Here is a 22,361-nt window from a genome sequence, read left to right on the forward strand (position 1 = left end):
ACTTGACCCTTGACCAAGGGTCTCCCGGAGCTGAGAGTTGCTGAAATGTGCAGCTGCTCAGGAAGCAACCAGCGAGCAGCCAGTGCTTCACAGGGTTTCCTGCCCCTCTCCCGCCCACCATTCCTGATACCAAGGATTTACACTCTAGGGCCCGCATTGTGTCCTGTTGTGGGCTCTCCCAGAGCAATGCTATTCACATCATTTTTCATCTTCCCAGGTGCAAACACAGGACATGCCCGGGGAGAGAACCTCTCTCTGCCAGATGCCAGCTTCCTCAGTGCCTGGTGGGCAGGAGGCTCCGTTCACTGGGACCACAGCAAACTCCTCCCCCAACTCAGAAGGAATCCACAGGGAAAACTCATCACTGGCTCAACTCCTGGAGGCACAAAGCTGCACTCAGGGCCCACAGCAGGCAGGAAAAGAAGAGAACACACCCAGAGGCTTCTGGAAAGACCTAGAACATGTGCTGAGCACCCCAGCAGTCAGTGAAGGAAGCACGTCCCTGGGTACATTCTCAGCTTGTCTCCCCAGGGACCCCAGCACTGCCCACAGGCAGCACACCTCTCTCTCTGTTGCTGGCCCTGAACCCAAACCCACGGATACTGCCCACACCTTGGAAACCATGTGTGATGGCTCAAGGGACAGAGGAACAGTGTGTGTGACAGAGTGCTTTGAAGCTGGTGACCAAGGAACACGTTGTGATACCACGGGTTCTCCTGTTGGAGCCTCAGTTGATACATACGTGCCTCAAGAAATGTGCTCCATGGGCTCCAAGCTGGCTGAAGGTCAAAGTGAAGAGCGTGATTTACGTTCTCCTGAGGACAAGACGCCGGGTGTTTTTTCTCAAGCACAAGGCCCCGAGCCTCTCCGGACTACATGCGAAACATCCCCTGTTTTCATCAGTACTTTCACCTGGACCATCTCACGCGAGAACAGCGAAGCTGACGCAGAGGACAAGCCAGCCGGGGTGGGGAATTCCACCTCCACCTTGGCCTCCACGGTGCAGGCTGTCCAGGAGGAGCCAAGCCCTGGGAATTGGCAAGTCCTCGAAGCAACACAGTTCCTTTTTTCTCAGGACAACTCCTGGGTGCGGTTTAAAGCAGGAGGTGCCCCAGACACACTGGCCAGTCACAGTCCAAGCATGGATCAGCCTCAGGGGAAGTCCCCAGCATTGCCCACCAGCGTTGAGTGTCTCCAGGGGACAGGGAAGATGGAGGATCCATCAGTTGCTACTGTGGCTACAGAAGCCCACGTGGCCAAATACCGAGCCATGTCCATCGCTGAGAACAGCCACGCAGATGGTGCCCAGAAGGGCCCAAGAGTCTCCCATGGGCAACCAGGCCCCGCTGTAAGGGGTCCCACAAATGAATCGACAAAAGAGCGGCCTTGCGTGGTACCCAGGGCCCCAGGACGTCAGGGGTGTGTGGCCCAGCTCCCAGCGGGCGAGGGTCTCTGCAGCAATCCCCCTCTTCAGATCGCTAGCCAGTCTGCGGACACGGCAGTCAACAGGCGCCTTGGAGAGGAGTGCCAAGACGGAGGAGGTGAAACACAGTGGAGAGGCAAGCAGGACCACTTGTCCCTCCAGGGTTCGCTCTCTGCCCATGACTTCCGCGGAAGCCTGCCCACCACGTCTGCTGCCCAGGAGGGAGCACCCTCGGTGCCCCTGGACCACGTCCCAGCAAACTCCAGGGAAGAAGGCAGGCAGAGCCCGGGCCTGGGTACGAGCGGCTCCGTGGTGACTGAAGCCATTGTGGCCACAGACAGTCAGGCTCTGAGCGCCATTCCGTCTCTCTCCGAGATCCTCCTGGACATACCTAAGGAGACTGGACTAGGAGGCTGGGAAGCAGGCAGAAAGCTGAAGATTATTACGCTCGAGGCTCCTCTGTCAGAGATCTGGCCACCAAGACAAGCGGCAGATTCTGAGTACAAGGCGTCAGATGTTAGTCCCCAAATTCCTGACCACAGCTGGGCTGTATCTGATGCTCTAAAGGCGAGCGGTGCCCCGTCGGACCCGGACGGCCTGGAAACCGCAGCATCGGCGATGCGCCGTCCTCAGGATCAGTCTCATCTGGCCCTTGCAGACAGCGGAGAGACGCGCAGAGGCGGACGGCCCGCCTCCAGCACACACTGGAGCAGTCTCTCTTCCCAGTCTCTGAGCCAGGCCGGGCTGCTGGAGTCCTCAGTGGACCCCATAGACGAGACGGAGTTATCCGTCGGGGATTTGCTGTCAGAGACTTCCGAAACTGGGGGGAAAGAACGTGTCAGGAATGCGAGTAAGGACCCCCAGGAAACCCAATTTGAGCTGGCGCGCCCCGTCTCGTTTAAAAGGCTGCTGAGCTGCCCGGGCATCCTGGAGTCCTCTGTGGATCCCACGGATGTCACAGCTGCCGTGGAGCGCACCCGGGTTGAGAAGCCAGAGCCTTCCGAAGCCACCCAGGGGGCCACGGGACAGGGGAACGATGGACATTTGGGTCAGAGAGCGGGCGTCCAACCTGCTCTTCTGCAAAGTCCATGTCCCCAGGAAGGGAGAGAAATCAGCCAAGACCAAGAGTACAGCGAGAGACAGGATGAACACGACCAGGCAGGTGCAACAGTCACTCCCACCACTGGGCCAGTCCCACGTCCTGACCACTGCAGAGAAACAGTTCCCAGGGGAAGCAGCCTAAGCCAAACCCAGGAAGTGGGCAACGCGGAGCACAGCCTCCCCGCTCCTCCTCTGTCCAGCTGTCCTGCAGCACCGGCACCTGCACCTGTTGGGCTTGAGACTCACAACCTCACAGGTCAGAACCAGGACATCCCTGTGAATGACTTGGGTGAGCAACGTGTGTTTTCTGACGCAAAGGGAAAAGGAGCCGTCGAGAAGGAGCCCGAGAGACACGTGCTGTCTTCCAGAGACTTCACGCCGTCCCCTCGTGCTTCCTCTCCAGAAAGAAACATCACACACCTCTCCAGGAGCCGTAGCATTGAAGAACCGAACATGAAGGCACGTCAGACTGGGGAAAGCAAACCCCCAAGCTCATCTGGCTCCCCAGAAATGACCTTGGCACCCATTCCAAGAGAATGGGAGCCAGAGAAAGCCCTTAAGTTACTGCAGACCTCGACTCAGAAGGGCTGCAGCCCGAGCAGGGGGACAAAGTCGAGGGAGAAGTGCATCCCCGTGGCAGCACAGCCAGCCAGAGGCCCGGCAGCCCCAGCGGCAGGGCCTGGAGCAGGCGAGGGCAAGAAAAAGCAAGAGGTCCCCGCAAGTGGACACTTAGCTGAGGGAGTAAAGAAGAAAATCCTGTCCCGCGTGGCAGCCCTGCGACTGAGGTTGGAAGAGAAGGAAAACGCCAGGAAGACCACGAGCTTTCTTAAAAAGATCCCTAAGCCAGAAACATCGTTACCATGTGCAGATGAGGAGAGGCACCCCAAAACGCCACCTTGCAAGAGAGAAGGCAAAGGTGGGGCTCTGTTGCTTGGATAAGGTTTGGGTTTGTAAGACCAGCTGTGAGGTTCCTATTTCTTGACTCCCTTGCAATTAAGGGGAGTGTCCACTGGGGGTCACTGGTGCTCCGGCCATGGCCATGTGAGTGGCCCCTCTGGGCTCCTGGTTCTCAAGCAGCTGGTGGCCCACCCACCCCGGCACCCCGTGAGCTCTTGTGTGTGTGTGTGTGTGGGGGGGGTGTGTTCAGGAATCTACTTCCTAACACATTCCAGGAGACCTGGAAGAAGACCTGCCCCTGAAAGTCTGCTTGCAAGTCCATTTGATGGAGGGAGTGTGGTTATGGTGCCTTCTGTTTAATTAGCCTTTTAAAAAATATCTATTTAAGAAAGATAAACAGAAGCACCAATCAATGCAGCGAATTCGTATAATCAAATAGCACACGAAGCAGGATTTACAGAAAAAAATATTTCAGCATAATTTGGGAATCTCCTCTATAATTGTCCATTTTCCTTTAAAATGGCTTAATGAAACCTTGGCTCTTCTTCCACACTTCAGGATAAATTCTGTGTCCAGCTCCCCCTCACCGTTATCTGAGCTTAACCTCCTCTGGGGTCTTGGTCTCAGGTTTCAGACCACTTGACCCTCAAAAGCTCGCATCACGGCAGCGCCCCCTGCTTTGCCTAGAGAACTGTTGCAGGCCCAAACTCCTCCAGGGACTGGATTTCAGCCCCCGTGACTTTAGAGCTCCTTTCCCATCCCACGGCAACCCCACGCTCCTCAGGGCTTTCTGCTGGTCTCCCTCTGCATTTGAAGGGGCATCAGTGACGCTTCCAGCTCCACCTGAACTTGGGCTCTGTGTCCACCTCTGTCACACAAACAGGGCTCCTTCCCAAAGCCCCGAGGCCCTTACCTGAGCCAGGCTCTGGTCTCCAAGTCCATCCATCATTCAGTTCCCCTGCCCATTTTATGCCCTCTCCTCCTTCCCCCAAGTTTGTGTGTGTCCAAGACATCCATCAAGTCACAGCAGCCTGAGGAACACTGAGGCACCCCCAAATCACCTGTGAAGACTGGGGGCTGTGAGTGCCGTCCTCAAGGCCATGGCCCAGACTAGGAGGGGACTTGGCCAACACCTGGACTCAGGGTCCCAGACTGTGCAGCTGCACCCAGTCTCAGCCTAGACAAATGCCAGTGGGGCCAAGTGCACTGAGATGGTTTTGCACCAATTAGCACTTGGGCTATTTTCTGTTCTTGATTATGCTCTGGGCTCCCATGATACTGCTAGTCTCAGCTACAGCCTGGCTCAAGGAGTTGTTCCCCAACCAGCCCACTGTCACTTCCTGGGCAGAGAGTTCACTGCTACATACTCGCGCTGTCATCCTAGCGACAAGGACAGCTTCACGCACCGCTGTTTCACTGGTGTGGGATTTGAGGCTCACGTTGATGCTTGCTGATGTGACCGTGGGTGTGACGTGCTGCGCTCTTGTGTTACTGTGCTTTGTTTGTGAAGCACTGACACCACGCTTCCAGTAATTCACACCAACCAAATTATGCTGCCCTCTTGGCCAAGGTGTCCATCCTCTTGTTCCAATGTCTGTGCTGCCCCCCAGTGGCTGCCCTCGCTAATCGCACATTTGCCTGGCACATCTGCTTTTATCACTGGAGCTGGAAGGGGTCCTGTTTCATTCAAGCGGCCTCCTCTCTCCTGCCGGGGAGAGTGGAGGCAGACATCACTCCAGTGTCCTGGGCTGTGTCTTCTTCAGTGAGGCCTGCGAGGGTCAGGGAGACCAGGGAGTGCTCCTACTATTGCACAAAGAGCTTGCTATTGACCTGCCTTTGACGTCTGGAGGGCTTGACCTGTTACCTGGATAACCCAGAGTTTATTCTCCTCTCTGCCCCCCAGCTCCAATTTGACCTGGATCATCTGGTAGTCATTTAAAAGCATCTTTCCTTAGCTCAGGTCCTGTAGAACAGCTGCCCGTCATCCCAATCCCCTCCCGCTCCCTTTTTAGAAACCTTTCAAGTTCTAGTTCAGTTTCATATTAGAGAGCTCACCTAACGAATTTCAACTAAACAAAAGGTAGAATTTTTCTATCCAGGTTATTTGTTTGTTTTCCTACTGCATCCACTCCCAGGTTCTTCATCTGTGAGTTGGGAATGATAATTATGATCACTGTCTCGCAAGAGTCTTGTGGGAATTAAATGAGATGAGACAGGAAGTCATCTGCACACACTGACCTGCCAATCAATCTCTTCTTTCTAGCTCCAGTGTTACTGAGAAAGATCCAAGCTGAGATGTTCCCTGATCGCTCGGGAAATGTCAAATTAAGCTGCCAGTTTGCAGAAATTCACGAAGATTCTACCATCTGGTGGACAAAAGATTCAAAGTCAATAGCCCAAGTACAGAGAAGGTTTGGTGTTTGCCCCGGGTTCCTCTCCACAGTGGTCGCTTGCTTATTTCACAGCACAGTTGTTCAGCAGGATGCACGCTAGGAAGTGAGGAGGAAAATTGAAGCAGGGGCTGCATGCCCACAGTATCTAAGAGTAAGGATGGAAGACAGGGCTACGCAGGGAAAGAAGTGGAGGATTTTTGCCCCAGCTCTGCCACCACTGAGTCCTGTGATCTTAAGAAATCACAGAGACCTTCACTCCATTTTTTAAAATCAGGGAACAGGCGGAATAATGTTGTAGGGTGCGGCAGTGTGGTCCTAAGGTTAAAGAGTCCTCTCTGTGTGTGAATTTTGCTTGTGTTTTCTGTTTCATAATTTCCATGAATCCAATAAAGATCAAACAAAGCTAAGAGAGTGGATCAAAAGAGAAAAAGAAACCCAACAATCCATGAAGTTACAGAAAAGCGACAGCCTCTGAGGGGATGAGCAGGCATCTCCACATTTGTGGGTGCCCAGGGTGTCGGAGGAGAGCAGAGAGGTGAGAGTGAGAATCATAGCCAGGAATACCTCTTGGGGAATAAACCTGATCGAGGGCTTCCTAAAGCCCCTCTTGGCAGTATATGCTTGTTCAGGCGAGCCAATAAGCTCAGGCATCACCTAGAACATTCTAGAAAAACGTCGCTGACTCTGCAGAAACCAGCATAACTTGAAGAACTCCAGCTGCTGAAAGGCTGGCCCCAGGTCAGCCCACTGGGCATGGGTGGAGGGTGCTCCTATCCGCTGTCTCTTGTTATAAGCAGACAGAGGGAGAGAATCTGAGGGTTTCTACTTATTTAAATCAAAGTCTGCTTGAGGCATTTGTCTGGAAATTATTTCCCAAATGCCACTACGGAGTACCTGAGTTAGAGTCTCATTTCTATTAACATCACTCCAGAAAACCTAACTGGGCTGTGATTGACATAATCACACTTTGCCTAAAATATCACCATTGTCCCGCCTGTCTTAGGTATGCTTTAAAAAGAATTATAACGGAGAAAGAAATGGTTTGATTTTTAAAGCAAGGAGGTTCCCTAGAGCTTTATTTAAAAAGTGCTAATTAAACATTTATTTTCTGCAACTGTCAGCCAAAAACAATTAACTAGCATTGCCTGCTTGTTTCAATGACCCAGTCTTATTCGAAACTCAGAATTGGCATTTGAATCTTCCAGGTCCCTTTTCCAAGTGAGGTAGGCTGACAAGTACCCACCCATCCATGTGTCCATTAGAAAGCTTCTGTTCGCTAATGACACACAGTCCAGCTCTTTAAATTCTTTGTGATGTCGGACCCCTTTCTTCCTGGCAACTGTACCGGATTTGTTGAATGGATTTTCCTTCTTCATACTCAACACTCAAAAAATATTTGGGGGTCATACCTCTTTTGTATATTGGGAGATCATTCACATTATTTCAGATGAGTTTTTTTTATTTATGTTTTGACAGGCAGAGTTAGACAGTGAGAGAGAGAGACAGAGAGAAAGGTCTTCCTTCTGTTGGTTCACCCCCCAAATGGCCGCTACGGCTGGCGCTGCGCCAATCCAAAGCCAGGAGCCAGGTGCTTCTTCCTGGTCTCCCATGGGGTGCAGGGCCCAAGGACTTGGGCCATCCTTCACTGCACTCCTGGGCCACAGCAGAGAGCTGGACTGGAAGAGGAGCAACCGGGACAGAATCCGGCACCCCAACTGGGACTAGAACCCAGAGTGCCAGTGCCGCAGACGGAGGATTAGCCTAGTGAGCCACAGCGCCGGCCCAGATGAATTTTTTAATGTTGCTAATTTTGCTCACTCCTAATTCCAGCTGAATGTTTATTTCACATGTCCCTCCTTGAAATATCTCACTGCCTTGTCAATGTATAGCCGTCAGAGTTGAAATCTCTCAGAACATGAGGATGTAGCAGAGGTCTTGTCAAGCTCATTAAATAACAAGGGAATCACTAAGATGTTAAAACCGTTCAAAGGAGCATTCGAGGAGTAGAAATTTCTATCCCAGGCAGAGGGATGTGAAGATAAAATTTCAGATAGAGAATGAGTTGACATTCAACAGGCAATAAGCCTAGGAGGTTAGCTTTTCTACTGCACAGAAACCCACAAGCAAGTAACTAAAAGTAGCTGGATGGGTTCTATTTAACATAAATGGTGAACCACACATAGGATCACGATCCTTGGGTGAGCCCATCAAACGACATGCGGTCATCCTCTGACCTTTTTTTATTTTATTTTACAGGCAGAGTTAGACAGTGAGTGAGTGAGTGAGTGAGAGAGAGAGAGAGAGAGAGAGAGAGAGAGAGAAAGGTCTTCCTTTTTCCGTTGGTTCACTCCCCAAGTGGCTGCTACGGCCAGTGCATTGTGGCCGGCGCGCTGCACCAATCCGAAGAAAGGAGCCAGGTGCTTCCTTTTGGTCTCCCATGTGGGTGCAAGGCCCAATGACCTGGGCCACAGCAGAGAGCTGGACTGGAAGAGGAACAAACTGGGACAGACTCCGGTGCCCCGACCGGGACTAGAACCTGGTGTGCCGGCGCCACAAGGCAGAGGATTAGCCTAGTGAGCCGCAGTGCCGGCCAATAAACCTTTTTTAAAAGGGGGAGGGGGGGCGCCACCATGGCTCACTAGGCTAATCCTCCACCTTGTGGCACCGGCACCCCAGGTTCTAGTCCGGGTCGGGGCACCGGAGTCTGTCCCGGTTGCCCCTCTTCCAGGGCAGCTCTCTGCTGTGGCCAGGGAGTGCAGTGGAGGATGGCCCAAGTCCTTGGGCCCTGCACCCCAGGGGAGACCAGGGTAAGTACCTGGCTCCTGCCATCGGATCAGCGTGGTGCGCCGGCCGCAGCAGCCATTGGAGAGTGAACCAACGGCAAAGGAAGACCTTTCTCTCTGTCTCTCTCTCTCACTGTCCACTCTGCCTGCCAAAGGAAAAAAAAAAGATTTATTTCTTTATTTTAAAAGCAGAGTTACAGATAGGCAGAGGCAGAGAGAGAGTGAGAGAAGTCTTCCATCTGTTGCTTCACTCCCCAGTTGGCCACAATGGCCAGAGCTGAGCCAATCTGAAGCCAGGAGCTTCTCTTCCTCTCCCACATGGGTGCAGGGGCCCAAGCCTGCTTTCCCAGGCCATAGCAGAGAGCTGGATTGGAAATGGAGCAGCCGGGACTCGAACCGGCACTCATAGGGATGTCAGCACTGCAGGCGGCGCCGTTACCTGCTATGCCACAGCACCGGCCCTGAAATCTTCCCCTCGTAACTGCACTTGTTCATGTCCAGGTTTCACCATAAATTCAGGATATGTCCGGGGGGGAGGGGGGCTATCATCAATGGAGAAAATATTATGATTTAGTGGGCCTTGTTTTTTGTAGCACTAGTATATTGTGGAAGAGACTTGTTAAACCAGAGAATCCAAGTCTATAAGGAACATTTTTGTTAACATGTAGTTGAGATAAACTCAGGATAAGTGGATCTTTGTTAGACGACGAAATGAACCAGAACTGAAGTGCACAACATACGTGCACACACGATCTCGATGAACGTCTAAACAAAATTCATTATGTAGAACAAACATGGAAGAAACACTTTGTGCTACACAGGTTTTTGTCTGAGACTTTGGAGTATAGATCGTGAAGCCAACCATCATTCAAATTACCCTAGACTTACGGTCAGGAGCCACAAGGTACTTGGGGAGGCAACTTGATAAGGTCAAGGTCATTTGCTTAAATCTCTCTATGTATCCATTTCCTCGACTGTGAAACAGGCTTCGTAGCTGTACTTCTCTCATCAGGTTGATGAGAAATGGCGTGTTCCAGGTACTCAGTGTACATGAGTGGTCATCATCACGCTCTCATCACCACAGCATCGGTTACTGTATTCCTAGCACAGTGTCTGGAACTTCATAGGACTGGGCAGGTGATGGGTGGATGGGTGCATGATGGCAGTCGTTAGGGGAGCACCCAGGACGAGAGCCTTCAGTCCCATAGCATTATGGAAAACAGAGGAGCCCTTCTGCTGTCCTTTACTGGGTCTGTGTTCAGGTTTGGGTCTGGAGATCACTGAGCACAAGCACCTGGTTTAGAACTGAGGTGATGGGGCCGGTGCTGTGGTGCAGCGGGTTAACACCCTGGCCTGAAGCACCGGCATCCCATATGGGCACCAGTTCGAGTCCTGGCTGCTCCGCTTCCAATCTAGCTCTCTGCTATGGCCTGGGAAAGCAGTGGAGGATGGTCCAAGTCCTTGGGCCCCTGCACCCATGTGGGAGACCTGGAAGAAGCTCCTGGCTCCTGGCTTCAGATCGGCACAGCTCCAGCCATTGTAGCCAACGGGGGAGTGAACCAGCAGATGGAGGACCTCTCTCTCTCTCTCTGCCTCTCCTCTCTCTGTGTAACTCTTTCAAATAAATAAATCTTAAAAAAAAAAAAAAAAAAAAAAAAAAAACGGAGGTGACTTCCAAGCAGATGTGTACACGACAGCTCCTAGACTTTGCAATTCCAGTTCTCTGCTCTGCCAATAGGAGCTGAACCTCCTGAGCACTTGCATGGATTCGTATCACATATCGGAGTCCGGGTGTGAAATCAGAATCAATAAATTCTCCCCCGGAATCAATAAGCGACTCAAACAGCTCATCTCAATCCTGAATCCTGCCCTCTCCCCAGCCCAGTGGCCGAATCCGTGAGGGCACCACCACATGCGCTTCTTTAGCCTGAACTGTGCTTGAAAAATCCAACAACCGCGTGATGACGTGTGGCTGTCCTCCATTACAGCGCAGGGGACAACTCCACGGTCTCCCTGTCCATCGTCCAGGCCAGCCAGGAGGACCAGGGCCTCTACACTTGCTGCCTTGAGAACAGCTACGGGAAAGCCTCGGCTCAGTTCCACCTCACGGCTGAAGGTGAGCCCCAGCTTCTCCGCTTCCCAGGAACGCCGGGGGCCCCGCCCAGATCAGGAGGGGCGTGGACACTGAAGCCACTCTCTCCTTTGTCTTCTAGTTCTCAAACAGCTGTCGGGTCGCCAGAACACCAGAGGTAAGGAAGCTGATTTGAGTTGGCCGGTCAGAGGCGATGGTCTCACCTGAATGTTTGCGACAGCTCTCTTCCCACGGGCTCTTCCAACCAAGAGGAGCCCGCGGGAACGACTGCAGGGGCCAGTGGCACCCCGTGAGCCCTTCCAGCGCAATTAGCAGGGCCATCCTGCCTGTGAGCACTCCATTCGGCTGCGGATGCGGTGGTGGGCAGCGTGGAGACAGGGAGCTCGGATTTGACCTTTTTCTTTAAGCGCCAGATTTGCAGCCAGCCCGTCTGCATGAGCTTTGCAGCCTCTGGCACTGCCACAGCAGGTTTTGCTGCTTGAATTTCCTTTCCAGTGGGACCAGCTGAGCCCATTCCCAAAGAGAGCAGGTGTCAGGAAAATAACACGGCTTGTTTGCTTCTTCATGAGAATGAGAGCAGGGTTTCTGTGCTTGCTTTCGGCACATCTGGTGCTGTTCTGAACACGCAGGCAGTCGGGGGCCAGCCGCTGAGTTTTCCAGGTTGGTGGGATCCAGGCCTGCTGTGTATCTCTTCTTAGAGAGAACTGCTCACCCCCCTCCTCCCACTCCAACCCAGGAGCGTGCTGGGAGGTATTTAGGAAGTTGTGTGGGGATGACAGGGGGAGCTCTGATTTGCCAAGTTTTCCCATGTTCCGGGGCGTAAATCCTCACGTTTCTATAGGTCAGCCTTGTCCTTGTTGGTACCCGGGAACGCTGGTCGGCCAAGGGGCGGGATTGGGCCACATTCTGTCCAATCAGAGCTGTGCCCTGCTGCAGGCTGCGAAGAGATTGAGTTCAGCCAGCTTATCTTCAAGGAAGACTTCCTGAGCGAGAGCTACTTTGGGGGCTGCCTGCGGGGCCAGATTGCCACCGAGGAGCTGCACTTCGGGGAGGGGGTGCACCGCAAAGCCTTCCGCAGCACGGTCATGCGGGGGCTCACGCCCGTCTTCAAGCCCGGCCACGCCTGCGTGCTCAAGGTGCACAACGCCGTGGCCTACGGGACCAGGAACAACGACGAGCTCATCCAGAAAAACTACAGACTCGCTGCCCAGGTGGGTGCACCTGCCCGGAGGCGCCCCTTCCGTGCGGGCGTCAGACAAAAGTCAGACTCGGGGTTGACGGTGGTGTCTCCGAGGGCCGCCTTCTTCTCTGGGGCTATAAGGGGGCCCGGGACGGAGCCTTGAACGCTGGGAATCGCACCTCACTTTCAGGTAGAATTGCTCCGTCCCACGGCAGCCAGCTGGGGCTCAGCCAATGCCCGAAGATGCCCCTACCAGTTCTGACCTGGGTTGTGACCATTTCTGTGCCCAGGAAGGCCCATGCAGTCTCTAGGGGTTTGGATCTGCACGGAAGTTTCTCTGGATGCCAGGACCCCCCGGGACGGATGAAAGCAGCCCTAGCTTGCAGGGGGTGGTCTGTTTATGTAAGGGAGGTGCAGAGGGGAGGGTCCACGCTGGTCTCCTGGCTCAGTTTTCTGAGTCTGCTGCGGTGTCATCCTACAGACTAGCGAGAGAGGTGCACCCAAGTTGCCAGCCAAGTTCCGACCTCTCTCTTACTAAGCCACAGAACTCTTAAGGGGAAGGTCGGGGCGGGGGGAGCATTAGCTTCTCTCCCTCCCTCCCCCACCTCCCCCATCTTGATCCTTGCATTTCACCGTTGACCCCAGTGTCGCTCCCCCTCTTCGTGGAGGAACGACACGGGACCCTGCGCTGTTCTTTTGTCTGCTCGGCCCTCCCCAGGTTTGCTGCTGGTCCTTCCCGGGTTGGCTACCAACCCTTCCACCTCCGTGGAAGGGCGGTTCCCCCTGCCACTTTCCCCACTTGCGCGGGGGAGCGGCACACCGCCGGCCGGCTCTCTCGGGGGCTGCACAGGTGTTCCTTCAGATAGATGTTCCTGGTGCATGTTGTCTCTCTCCTCCTTTATAGTCCTCTTCCACCAATCCCAACTCTGCTACCCACACGCCGAGTACGCTGCTCTCCTCCAATCAGGAGCAGGTCCTACAGTTTATTGGTTGAACTGGAGGCAGCTGTGTAGAAGCTGTTTCCTCCTCTCCCAGCGCCATATTGTGGGAGAGCAGATGCATAGAATAAGTCTTAATTCCAGTAACAGTCTAGTCCGAGTTGCTCCCCACACCCCAGCACTGGCTAAGCCACAGGAGAGTTGGGTCTCACTCTCCCACAGACTGTGTGCCCTTCTACAATTGTTACCACAAAGTAATAGGTGACATTTGGACGACTTTCCCCAGCACTGTGAAGCGTCTACCACTTCCGATTCTGTTGTGTTTGTGCGGGCAGCCCCTCTTCTCCAGGTACAGGATTTTGCCAAGTGTATCCCTTTCTTCTCTGAACCCAGACTCTCTGTGCTTCTCTCATCCGAGTATTCCCTCATCACAAGTATGACCCAGTCCTGGAGAATCCCCAGCATCCGGACTCCCACTCAGAAGGGCAAGCCAGAGATCTTGCCAATGCATTCATCATTTACTATTTAATTACACCACTCTTCCATGGGAAATCTCACGGGAAACCGAGCAGACCCTGAGTTACCTGACCTCACCCACAGGACCTATCTCCTGAGCTCGGGAGTAAACTTCAGCCTCGCTGGTTCTAGAAACTTTGTGGTTCAGGGATATCTGTCCACGGAGACCTCTTGACCTTTGCCTGGACAGTCCCTTCCTGTCTCAGAGCTCCTCTGTAATTGGCCGACTCTAGGCCGTCATACATGTCACCTCCGTGACCCCAGCCAAGGCATGGGTTTGGGAGTCTATTGGCTTGATTTGTACTGGGAACTAGCCTCGCTGGGTAATACGCTATCTGCTTATCTTCTCATCACTTGGCTTTCTCTTGTGCTTGGACGCTCTAGGAATGCTACGTTCAAAACACTGCCAGACATTATGCCAAGATCTATGCTGCAGAAACACAGCCTCTGGAAGGCTTTGGAGAAGTGCCAGAGTAAGTGTGTCTACCCTGCTCCCTGTAAGTAGCGTGACTCGCTGGGGACCTGCCCGGGACGAGGGGCTGAGCAGGCCCAGGAAGACAGCCGCTGATTGGGTCTGTAAGCTACCTGAGGGCCCATGTGACTGTCATCCTGTGCTTGCTGGGTCGCCAGAAACACACTTAGAGGAACTGGATAAACATTCTTTAAATAAAGACATGGGTGGGGAGGCGTATGGGTGTATGGACTTACGCAGAGATGGATGGATGGGTAAAGCCACTCAAATTTTCCTTCACTCGGAATGGAAAATCCAGGATATTTACTCCCGTAGATATTACACTGTCTAGAAAATGAGCAAGTACTGGAGAACAATATGAAGCGATGAGTCTTGTGATAAAAACAGGAAGAGCAAATTGTGTGACCGGGAAGAGTTAGCGTACTGCCCACTTCCTGGACCCCATAAAGACAAACCACAGTGACTACTTTTATCCACCCACTGCCTCAGTGTTTACTGGCCCCAGCAAGCTGTGGGGATCCCAGAGCTGTGAGTATCGGGCTGTCCACCTGGCGGGATCTAGCTGCTTCCTTACATGGAGAGAAAGGGCTGCGCCAGCACGGGTAGGACGTTTCAGACAGAGCAGGAAGGAGGGAGGAATTCCTGTCAACCCTCAAAACCGGAGAAACACGTTCCCTTTGGAGGCATGATGGGCATACCGCGTAGCAAGCGAATCCTTTCTGCTCTTCGTTAAGAAATGCTTAGCATGGTCATTTCGTCCGTAAGTGTTTCTCAGCTCATTCAAGAAGGATTCGTGTAATGCAGTGAGAAAACACAAGTGGTTTTCCATGGGACTTGATGGAGACCGCAGCTTCATGGTGGTAAGAACTCAGCCCCACCGGCCGAGGCTCCGCCCTCTCCAGCTCCTCCCCAGGGAAGAGGAAGACCTTGCCCACGAACCCCTCCCCCACCCAGCCCTGCTGGCAGGCACAGACCCCAGCTTTAGGCAGCTTCACTCCACTCTCTGTGGCCTTTTCCTGGGGGAGTAACAGAACACTATGTCTGTGAAGATTGATCTAGGGACTCAGACTGGAGGGGGCGTGCTGGGGGCCCACGGGCGAGGGTCCTCAGAGTTGCGGCAAATGGGCCACGGTGCAGAAGATGGAAAAGCACGGCTTCTGGCTGAGACAACTTTTCCCTCCTTACCATGGCAAAACAGCGAAGGAATGATGCTAGTGTCTGGGGGAGAATGGTCCTCAGGGGGGCTTCCGTCCTCATGTCACGTTCCCAGCACCAAAGCCAGAATGTCCCACAGCCGAAAACACGCACACACACAGTCTCTGTGTGTCTCTCTCTCCTGACCTGGCACATCCCCAGCCTGTACAGACACCTAAACAGAGGGAGGTGTGTGTGTGTGCGTGTGTGTGTGTGTGTGTGTGTGTGTGAGAGAGAGAGAGAGAGAGAGAGAGAATGTGAGAGCATGAGCCTGCCCCACACAACCACAGCCTTCTCTGAAGGCCCCCAGGGTTGAGCTGAGTGGCACCTGTACCTGGGGATGGACCCAGAGGCTCTGGACCGGGACCTCCCCTGGCCTGCAGGTCTCCTTCCCGGAGGAGCTGGGGTCTGGAAAGCACTCCTGCTGGCGCTGCCTCAGCTTCTGCTTCTGAATTCATGAATATGAATGGCGCCACAGGGTCCATGCAAATGGTCCCGCTGGGCCCAGGCCAGGCCTAATTGAGAAGCTGAGTAATACCCAGCCCTTGTTTCTGTGTTTTTCCCTCACCAAGGGCTACAGGATGAATAAGAGCCCAGGCAAACCCTGAACACTTCTGCTCCATGCCAAGGGCCAATGGCCAGAGGGAGGGTCCTCAGAGGTTCCGGGGGAGGGGGAGACCAAGATGCCCCAAATCCTGCAAAATGACAAAGCTCGACCGGTGGAGGCCTGTGTCAGGGGCACATGGACGCCCCACCACCACCACCACCCCGGCCATCTGGACGTGTCTTTAGCAGCACACAAAGCACTGGTCCTGGGGCGCTGCTGTTGGCGGGGCTGACTGCTTTGTGTGTGAGCACGGCCAGGCTCCAGAAGGGCTGTTTGGACTCAAGCCCTGCTCTGAGCAAGCTCCTGCCTCCCCAGCCATGGAGCCAGGGGGTTCCCACCGTTCCCAAGGAATCCTTGCCAGTGGCAGCAGAGGACAAACAGGTGCCAACGCAAAGGTCTGGGGGCTCAAAGAGGAGGGGGCCCGGCGGTGTCATCTCTTGGAAGTGTTACACTTTGCATCTTTTAAATTCATTTGAATTTTGTATCCTTTGTCCCTCTATGCCTGCCTTAGTTCTAACAAAAATAACATTTTCTCCAGGGATCTGCCACTCAGGCTGACCCCTGTGTGCACCTTCACCTCACCTCCCAGGAGAAGGCACAGGCCCCGATGTCCTGGGACACGGTCCCAGCTCTCAAGAGCAAGTGGGCATGGGGGGCTGACTCCTGCTGAGGGCCACCCCCAGCCCCAGCGCCCTTGTGACTTTTCCTAACTTCGGGTCTGGCCACCAAGGGGGACGGAATTGCTCTGTCTTCCAAGGACCCGGCTCCAAACCTGAGATTCTTACAAGGCCTTTTCATTGATGGGCTCCTTGCAGGGTTTTACATGGAAGACCAATGCCAACCACCTCCTCCCGCGGGGAGCGCCTGGCACCACTTCCCTTATTTGCCTCTCACCCCTCCCCGAAGCCTCCTTTCTTATCCTTTGAACACATGGCCAGTTGGCAGGGGATTCAAAACTATATTTTGCCAAACATTTTGCACTTAAAAAATTAATAAGGAGCTAACATCGTGGTATAGTAGGTTAAGCCACTGCCTACCAATGCCAGCATCTCATATGGGTGCCGGTTTGAGTCTTGGCTGCATCACGTCCTATCCAGCTCCCTGCTAATGCACTTGGGAAAGCAGTAGAAGATGGCCCAAGTGCTTGGGCCCCTGCACCCACGTGGGAGACCTGGAAGAAGCTCCTGGCTCCTGGCTTCGGTCTGGTCTAGACCTAGCCATTTGGCCATTGTAGCCATTTGGGGAATGAACAAGTGGATGAAAGACTTCTCTGTCTCTCCCTCTCTTGCTGTGACTCTGCCTTTCAAGTAAATAAATCTTTTTAAACAAATCGTGAACATCAGAAGGCAACATCTCACTTTTTCTCTTGCCTCCATGGCTTGCCACCATCGTTTCGACCTTAAGCCCTTGAAGACAATGCCTACATGGTCAGTCACCCTGGCAGTCTCTTCTTTGGCTATTCTGTGAGATCAGATCCTCCATCAGTGCTTCATGACCCCCAGGGACGTGTTCAATGATAGAACATTTCTAAATATTTATTTATGTATTTCAGAGTGTATTCTCATCTGCTGGTTCACTCCCAAAATGTCCACAATGGCCAAGGCTGGGCCAGGCCAAAGCCAGGAGCTGTAAACTCCTTCCAGGTCTCCCATGTGAGCTGTCACCTGCTGCCCACCAGGGTGCACATTAGCAGGGAGCTGGAACCAGGCGAGGAGCCGAGACGTGAACCCAGGCACAACAGCGATGATATTTTTGATTGTCATGACTGGGAAAGTGCCACTGGCACCAAACGAGTAGAAACCAGGAATGTTCCCAGCCATGCTACGGGCCCGGGCCAACCCCACACTAAGTGTCCACTCTCATCTCCTACAGGGGTCTCTGCTCAGACGTTCATGAATCAGCAAGGACTTCTCTGACCTCCCCAAACCACACAGCAGCCTCTTCCCTACCCCTGGGCTCCCTGTCTCTCCTCCACTGCTTTATTTTTCCAACTGACTCTTAGCACAGCCCAGAGAGTTGTTTATTGGCTGTCTCCTTCATTCAAATGTAGGACTCACAGGAGCAGCATCTATATTGTCTTTCCTGCCCTTGTTTAGAAGGTTGTCTGATGCATGGGAGGGGGGAGGCACAGAATGAATGTTTGTGGACTGAATGAAAGGAAAGAAGGAGGAACCGATGGATGGGAGAAGGTTGGGTGGATGGATGGATAGAAGGAAGGGAGAAAGTGGGAGGGAGGGAAGGAGGGAAGGAGGGAAGGAGGGAAGGAGGGAAGGAGGGAAGGAGGGAGGGAGGGAGGGAGGGAGGGAGGAAGGAAGGAAGGAAGGAAGGAAGGAAGGAAGGAAGGAAGGAAGGAAGGAAGGAAGGAAGGTCATTAAGATAGAACTCTCTGGAAGAAATTCATTTCCACACGAGCAGCTAAACTCCACCCCATGCAGAATTTTCTAACCAACGCTAAGAACAAAGAAAAACCAGAGACACATCCTTTTAACCGCTGAATAATCCCGGGAAGACTTTAAACGGGGTGCAACTCGGGTTGCTCTGCCGCCGCCCACGCCCAGGGGAGGGGAGAAGGCACCAGAAGCCTTTCTTGCCAGCTGAGACCTGACCCGGGTCCGTGCGCTCTCCCCTGCCAGGATCATCCCCATCTTCCTCATCCATCGGCCTGAGAACAACATCCCGTACGCCACCGTGGAGGAGGAGCTGATCGGCGAGTTCGTGAAGTACTCCATCCGAGACGGGAAGGAAATCAACTTCCTGAGGAGAGACTCAGAGGCCGGTCAGAAATGCTGTACCTTCCAGCACTGGGTGTACCAGAAAACAAGCGGCTGCCTCCTGGTGACGGACATGCAGGGTGAGGACACGGCGGGCAGGGAGGTCCTGGGGAGGGACGGGGCAGGAGAGGCCCTCGGGGACTTGAAGACTCTTGTCCCCAGAAGGTTTTGCCAGTGTCTCATCAGCTTGACAAAGAAGGCTGAAGGGATCAGCCAAATGCAGCAATACCCTTAGCTTTTCATAACTCACACCCGTAACGCCTTCCCTTTGCGACAGGCAGCCAGAGAGGGGCTCCGCTGTTAAATCCTCAATAGTTGCAAACTTGGGAGTATGGGTGAAAGCCCAGATGCACTGACAGACAGATTAAGGTGCACCAATTCATTCTCAAGTCGTGGTTCACAGTTCTTAGGACACGTTCAATTCTAAGCTCTCTTTATGAAGTCACAGTGTGTTTGCAAATTTTTAGGATTGCCATTTCCTGTATGAAATGGGGCTGCCAGAGTCAGGTTCCCCCAGAGACGTGCCTATGTATTCAAGTCCAGATGGCTACCTGGGAGGCGCTCCCAGGAGACACCAGCGGGAGGAAGGGACTGGGTGTGTCACCCAGTCACCACTGCCTTGCAACCGTCCATTACTGCGGTGGACAACCGGAGCGCCCTCTGCTGGAGCCCGTGTGGAACGCAGGTCCTGGAATTACCCCACCCAGGGGGAGATCCAGCCACCAGCTCCCATGAGCCGCAGCGGAAGGCTGCTCCTGACGGGGGCATCAAATCCCGCACACCTGCCGCCTGCACATGAGGCAGCTGGGCATAGACAGTTGAGTTACAGCAGTGAGTGATGATCCTGCTAGGGGAAATCTGGAGCGTGGTTGTGTGTCTCCTGAATGTCACCTGCCGCGGGATGCTCCAGCCTGGGCCTGCAGACTGCTCTGTCCCCTGGAGGGTGACTTCCTAGAGCTGCCAGCTTCTGGCCCAGCCACTGTGCTCAATGCCCCCGCGCTTCCGTTCTTCCCTGGTTAGGCTGTTGTGGGGCCCAAGGACCCACCACTTCCCCAAATTTTTTATCCACCCATATTTTCCTATTATTTTCAATCTTCAGAATAATCCTGCAAAGATGACCCCATTATACAGATGAGAAAACTGAGGGTCAGAGACAGCGATTTAACTGCCTGCTGCCACTCAGTTGGTAGAGAGGTTCAAGACTCCAGCCCATGCTTTCTCTGAATCCCAACCTTTTTCTGCTACGTCTGGAATCCACCAATCAGCAAGAGCTTTACTCCCTGACCTTTACAGGCATCTCCTTCGTGGGTCCCATTCCACCTTCCCCCGAGTCTCCTGGGGGCTCCTGGGAGGCCCTGGGGCCTGGGGGATGGAACCTTACTATTCTGCCGCTGGCGCCTGCTGTGGTTTAAGGCTGGCATAGCTGCCCACTCCTTTCACGGACACTCACACACCACAGATAACAATCTCATTTATTCTACTTGGGCTCTGGCTGTGCCACGGTTGCTGTTCCCCCTTCAGAGTTAACTTTGCATTAAATATCATTCTTCTACCAGGAAAACAACACCCTGGGGCTTCACGCACAGTGAATATGGCTTCCAGGCACCAGTAGGCGAGGGGAGTGGAATCTTCCATTTCTCTGTGTCCTGTGGTATCTCGCAGCAGTGTTTATTTGCTCTCTGCTGTCAGGAAGAACCTTTTGACTGTCATTACCGTGGCATGAAACAGCAATCTCTGCTTTTTATAATTCCACCAAGACACTGCAATTAGGATCAAAACCAACCAACCCAAAGTCAACCACCCCGTTTTGGACCCTTCGCGGTCCCTCCCTGGCTGCATTGGCTCAGAACTGTGCATGGCTTGTAAGTCTAAGAGGGTAAAAGGCCAGCCTGTGATTTGTACCTAAGATCTGCATGCTGGCGAAACCTGTCACTCGAAACACCCAGGGACTCAAATCCTGGAGAACGAGCTCCTAACGCTGCCAGCTGCCCTCCTTCCACCAGAAGCAACCTGTAGACCACGGCCATGCCCAGTTCAACGCGATAGCTGCACATTAGAATGGCAATTACTCTCCTCAAGTGACTCTTAATGACGGGAGTTGAATTGCTGACAAATTATTAGACCGAGAGAGAGGGGGGGGGATTTCTTTTTAAAAATTATATCCTATTTTTCTAGACTGGAAATGACAGCTGGTGATTGTGAGAAACACAGGAAGGCAATTGTCCCAGTTCCAAGACCTTTTGCCAGATGACTTTTTAACCTGGACTTCTATGTAGCTTAGAGCTGCGATGTATAAATACAATTTCCCATGAAACAAGATATCCAAAGGGGGCTTGTGCAACTTGATGTCTTTTCTCTACAAAGCACAATCCCTCTAATAAAGGCTACGGAAAGCATTTGTGCTTATGTTTGAGTGATTAGCAGCTTTGAAAGAATGAGATGAATTCCCTACCAACTGTAATCAGGGTTTTTAAAGAGCTCCCTGGCTCCCCCGAAGTGCCGGGTCTGATTTAGCGCACAGGTGCACCGCAGAGACGGCAGCTCAGTGCTTCTGAGGAGTGAATGTCGGAATAGCAATGTGTCCTGGGTTTTCCCCCAGCTCTGGGAAGACACTGCTGAATCCGAGTGTTCAGCCTGCCCCTCTGGGCCTCAGAAAACCACACACACAGGAGTGGAGGACAATAGAACTCAGTTGCCCCCAGATCTGATCCCCAGGGTGGGCTTGGGGAGATGCTGGTTCCTTCTTCCAGAGCCCAGACTGGTCTCTAGGCTGTGCAGCCCCTCCATGGGCAGGTCTCCTGTGGGTGGTGGGGGAACCGGCATTCCCAGCCCAGCCCAAGAAGGACCAGAGTCAGGGGCAAGAGAGGAGGCGACAAGGCCCAGGCTGGGTGTCTGGTCCATAAAGTGGCATCATGGATGCTGCGCCCTGTGCTTAGAGGTCATTTGCTGGACAGCATGAGTGAGGTCTTGGTAGGGCGACCATCCCAGGGAGATGGGAAGGGAACCGGTCCCTGGTTTGGGCAAGGAGTTTCTGGAAAGGCCCGAGCCCTCCACTCTGCAGGCATCAGAGAGGGGCTGTTCCTCCTGCTGGACCCGGGTGAGGTCAAGGGGCATGCAAGGCTGGCCGCAGAGCGCAACCAGGTGGTGGCAGCTCGTGTGCGGGAGAGGGGAGGCTCAGCTACTCTCTCCAAAGCTCAGTCTCCGTCTCTGCTCCCAGCCTCCCTCAACCGTGGTTCAAACAGTGGCTGGGTCAGGGGTCCAAGGTCAGACCGCTGGTTACCAATGGCCCTAACCAAATGTCTACCCAGAACTCAGGGCGATGTTCCAGGGTCTGAATCCCTCCATGGCGGGACACGAGTCTGACATTGTGTATCTGGAGTCTGCCTTTGAACTCCACAACTTTCTCTCCATGTTGACCACCTCAGTCCATGCCCATGCCCGCTGTCCTCATGGACCAGGGAGTTTCCACTGCCAGAAAGGGACGGGGGACCAGAACGAAGCCCCTGGGAGAGTATCTCTGGGGACAGAAGCAGCAGGCTTCATGGCTATCAGAGTGTCCCTCCCCTATCCTGGGGACGCCGGCTCTGGGGCTGCAAGGGCTGACCCTGGGCAGGGAGGCGTCTGCGTGCATGGCTGAATGCTGATGGTGGAGAGGAGGAGGAGGAGGGCGGGTGTTTCCGCAGCAGGGGCACCTTGGAGAGCCACCTCCCCTCCCCTGCGAGTCCCTGCTGAGGAGCCCTGAGTCACACAGCCTCCATCTTTGCTCTCTCTTCTCCAGGCGTGGGGATGAAGTTAACCGACGTGGGCATAGCTACGTTGGCCAAAGGGTGAGTCGACAAACTCAGACACGTACAGCTGGACACTGGGCTTCCGGCAGCTCTGGCGAACACCGTGAGGCTGCTGGGGCAAAGCGGGTTTGGGCAATTGAGTAGAGTGAACTTGACTTGTATATTTTAAAAGTACAGACTCCCGACGAGCGTCCCAGGAGCCGTGG

General features: G+C 53.6%; 1 protein-coding gene across 5 annotated transcripts in view; it reads left to right on the forward strand.

Annotated features, from left to right (window-relative positions):
- Window positions 1-22,361, forward strand: part of ALPK2 (alpha kinase 2) — a 114,725-nt gene that overhangs the window by 81,980 nt on the left and 10,384 nt on the right. For 2 of the 5 annotated variants that reach the window (XM_070050093.1, XM_070050094.1), the window contains exons 5-12: window positions 218-3,440; window positions 5,685-5,832; window positions 10,586-10,713; window positions 10,811-10,846; window positions 11,608-11,900; window positions 13,708-13,796; window positions 18,230-18,447; window positions 22,146-22,194. In XM_070050093.1, coding sequence (XP_069906194.1) covers window positions 218-3,440; window positions 5,685-5,832; window positions 10,586-10,713; window positions 10,811-10,846; window positions 11,608-11,900; window positions 13,708-13,796; window positions 18,230-18,447; window positions 22,146-22,194 — 4,184 coding nt within the window. The remainder of the gene's footprint in view (window positions 1-217; window positions 3,441-5,684; window positions 5,833-10,585; window positions 10,714-10,810; window positions 10,847-11,607; window positions 11,901-13,707; window positions 13,797-18,229; window positions 18,448-22,145; window positions 22,195-22,361) is intronic. The other 3 variants (XM_008261415.4, XM_070050095.1, XM_051851899.2) reach the window with 3 other exon arrangements.

Source organism: Oryctolagus cuniculus, chromosome 10, assembly GCF_964237555.1.
Source record: "Oryctolagus cuniculus chromosome 10, mOryCun1.1, whole genome shotgun sequence".
NCBI classification, from domain to species: domain Eukaryota; kingdom Metazoa; phylum Chordata; class Mammalia; order Lagomorpha; family Leporidae; genus Oryctolagus; species Oryctolagus cuniculus.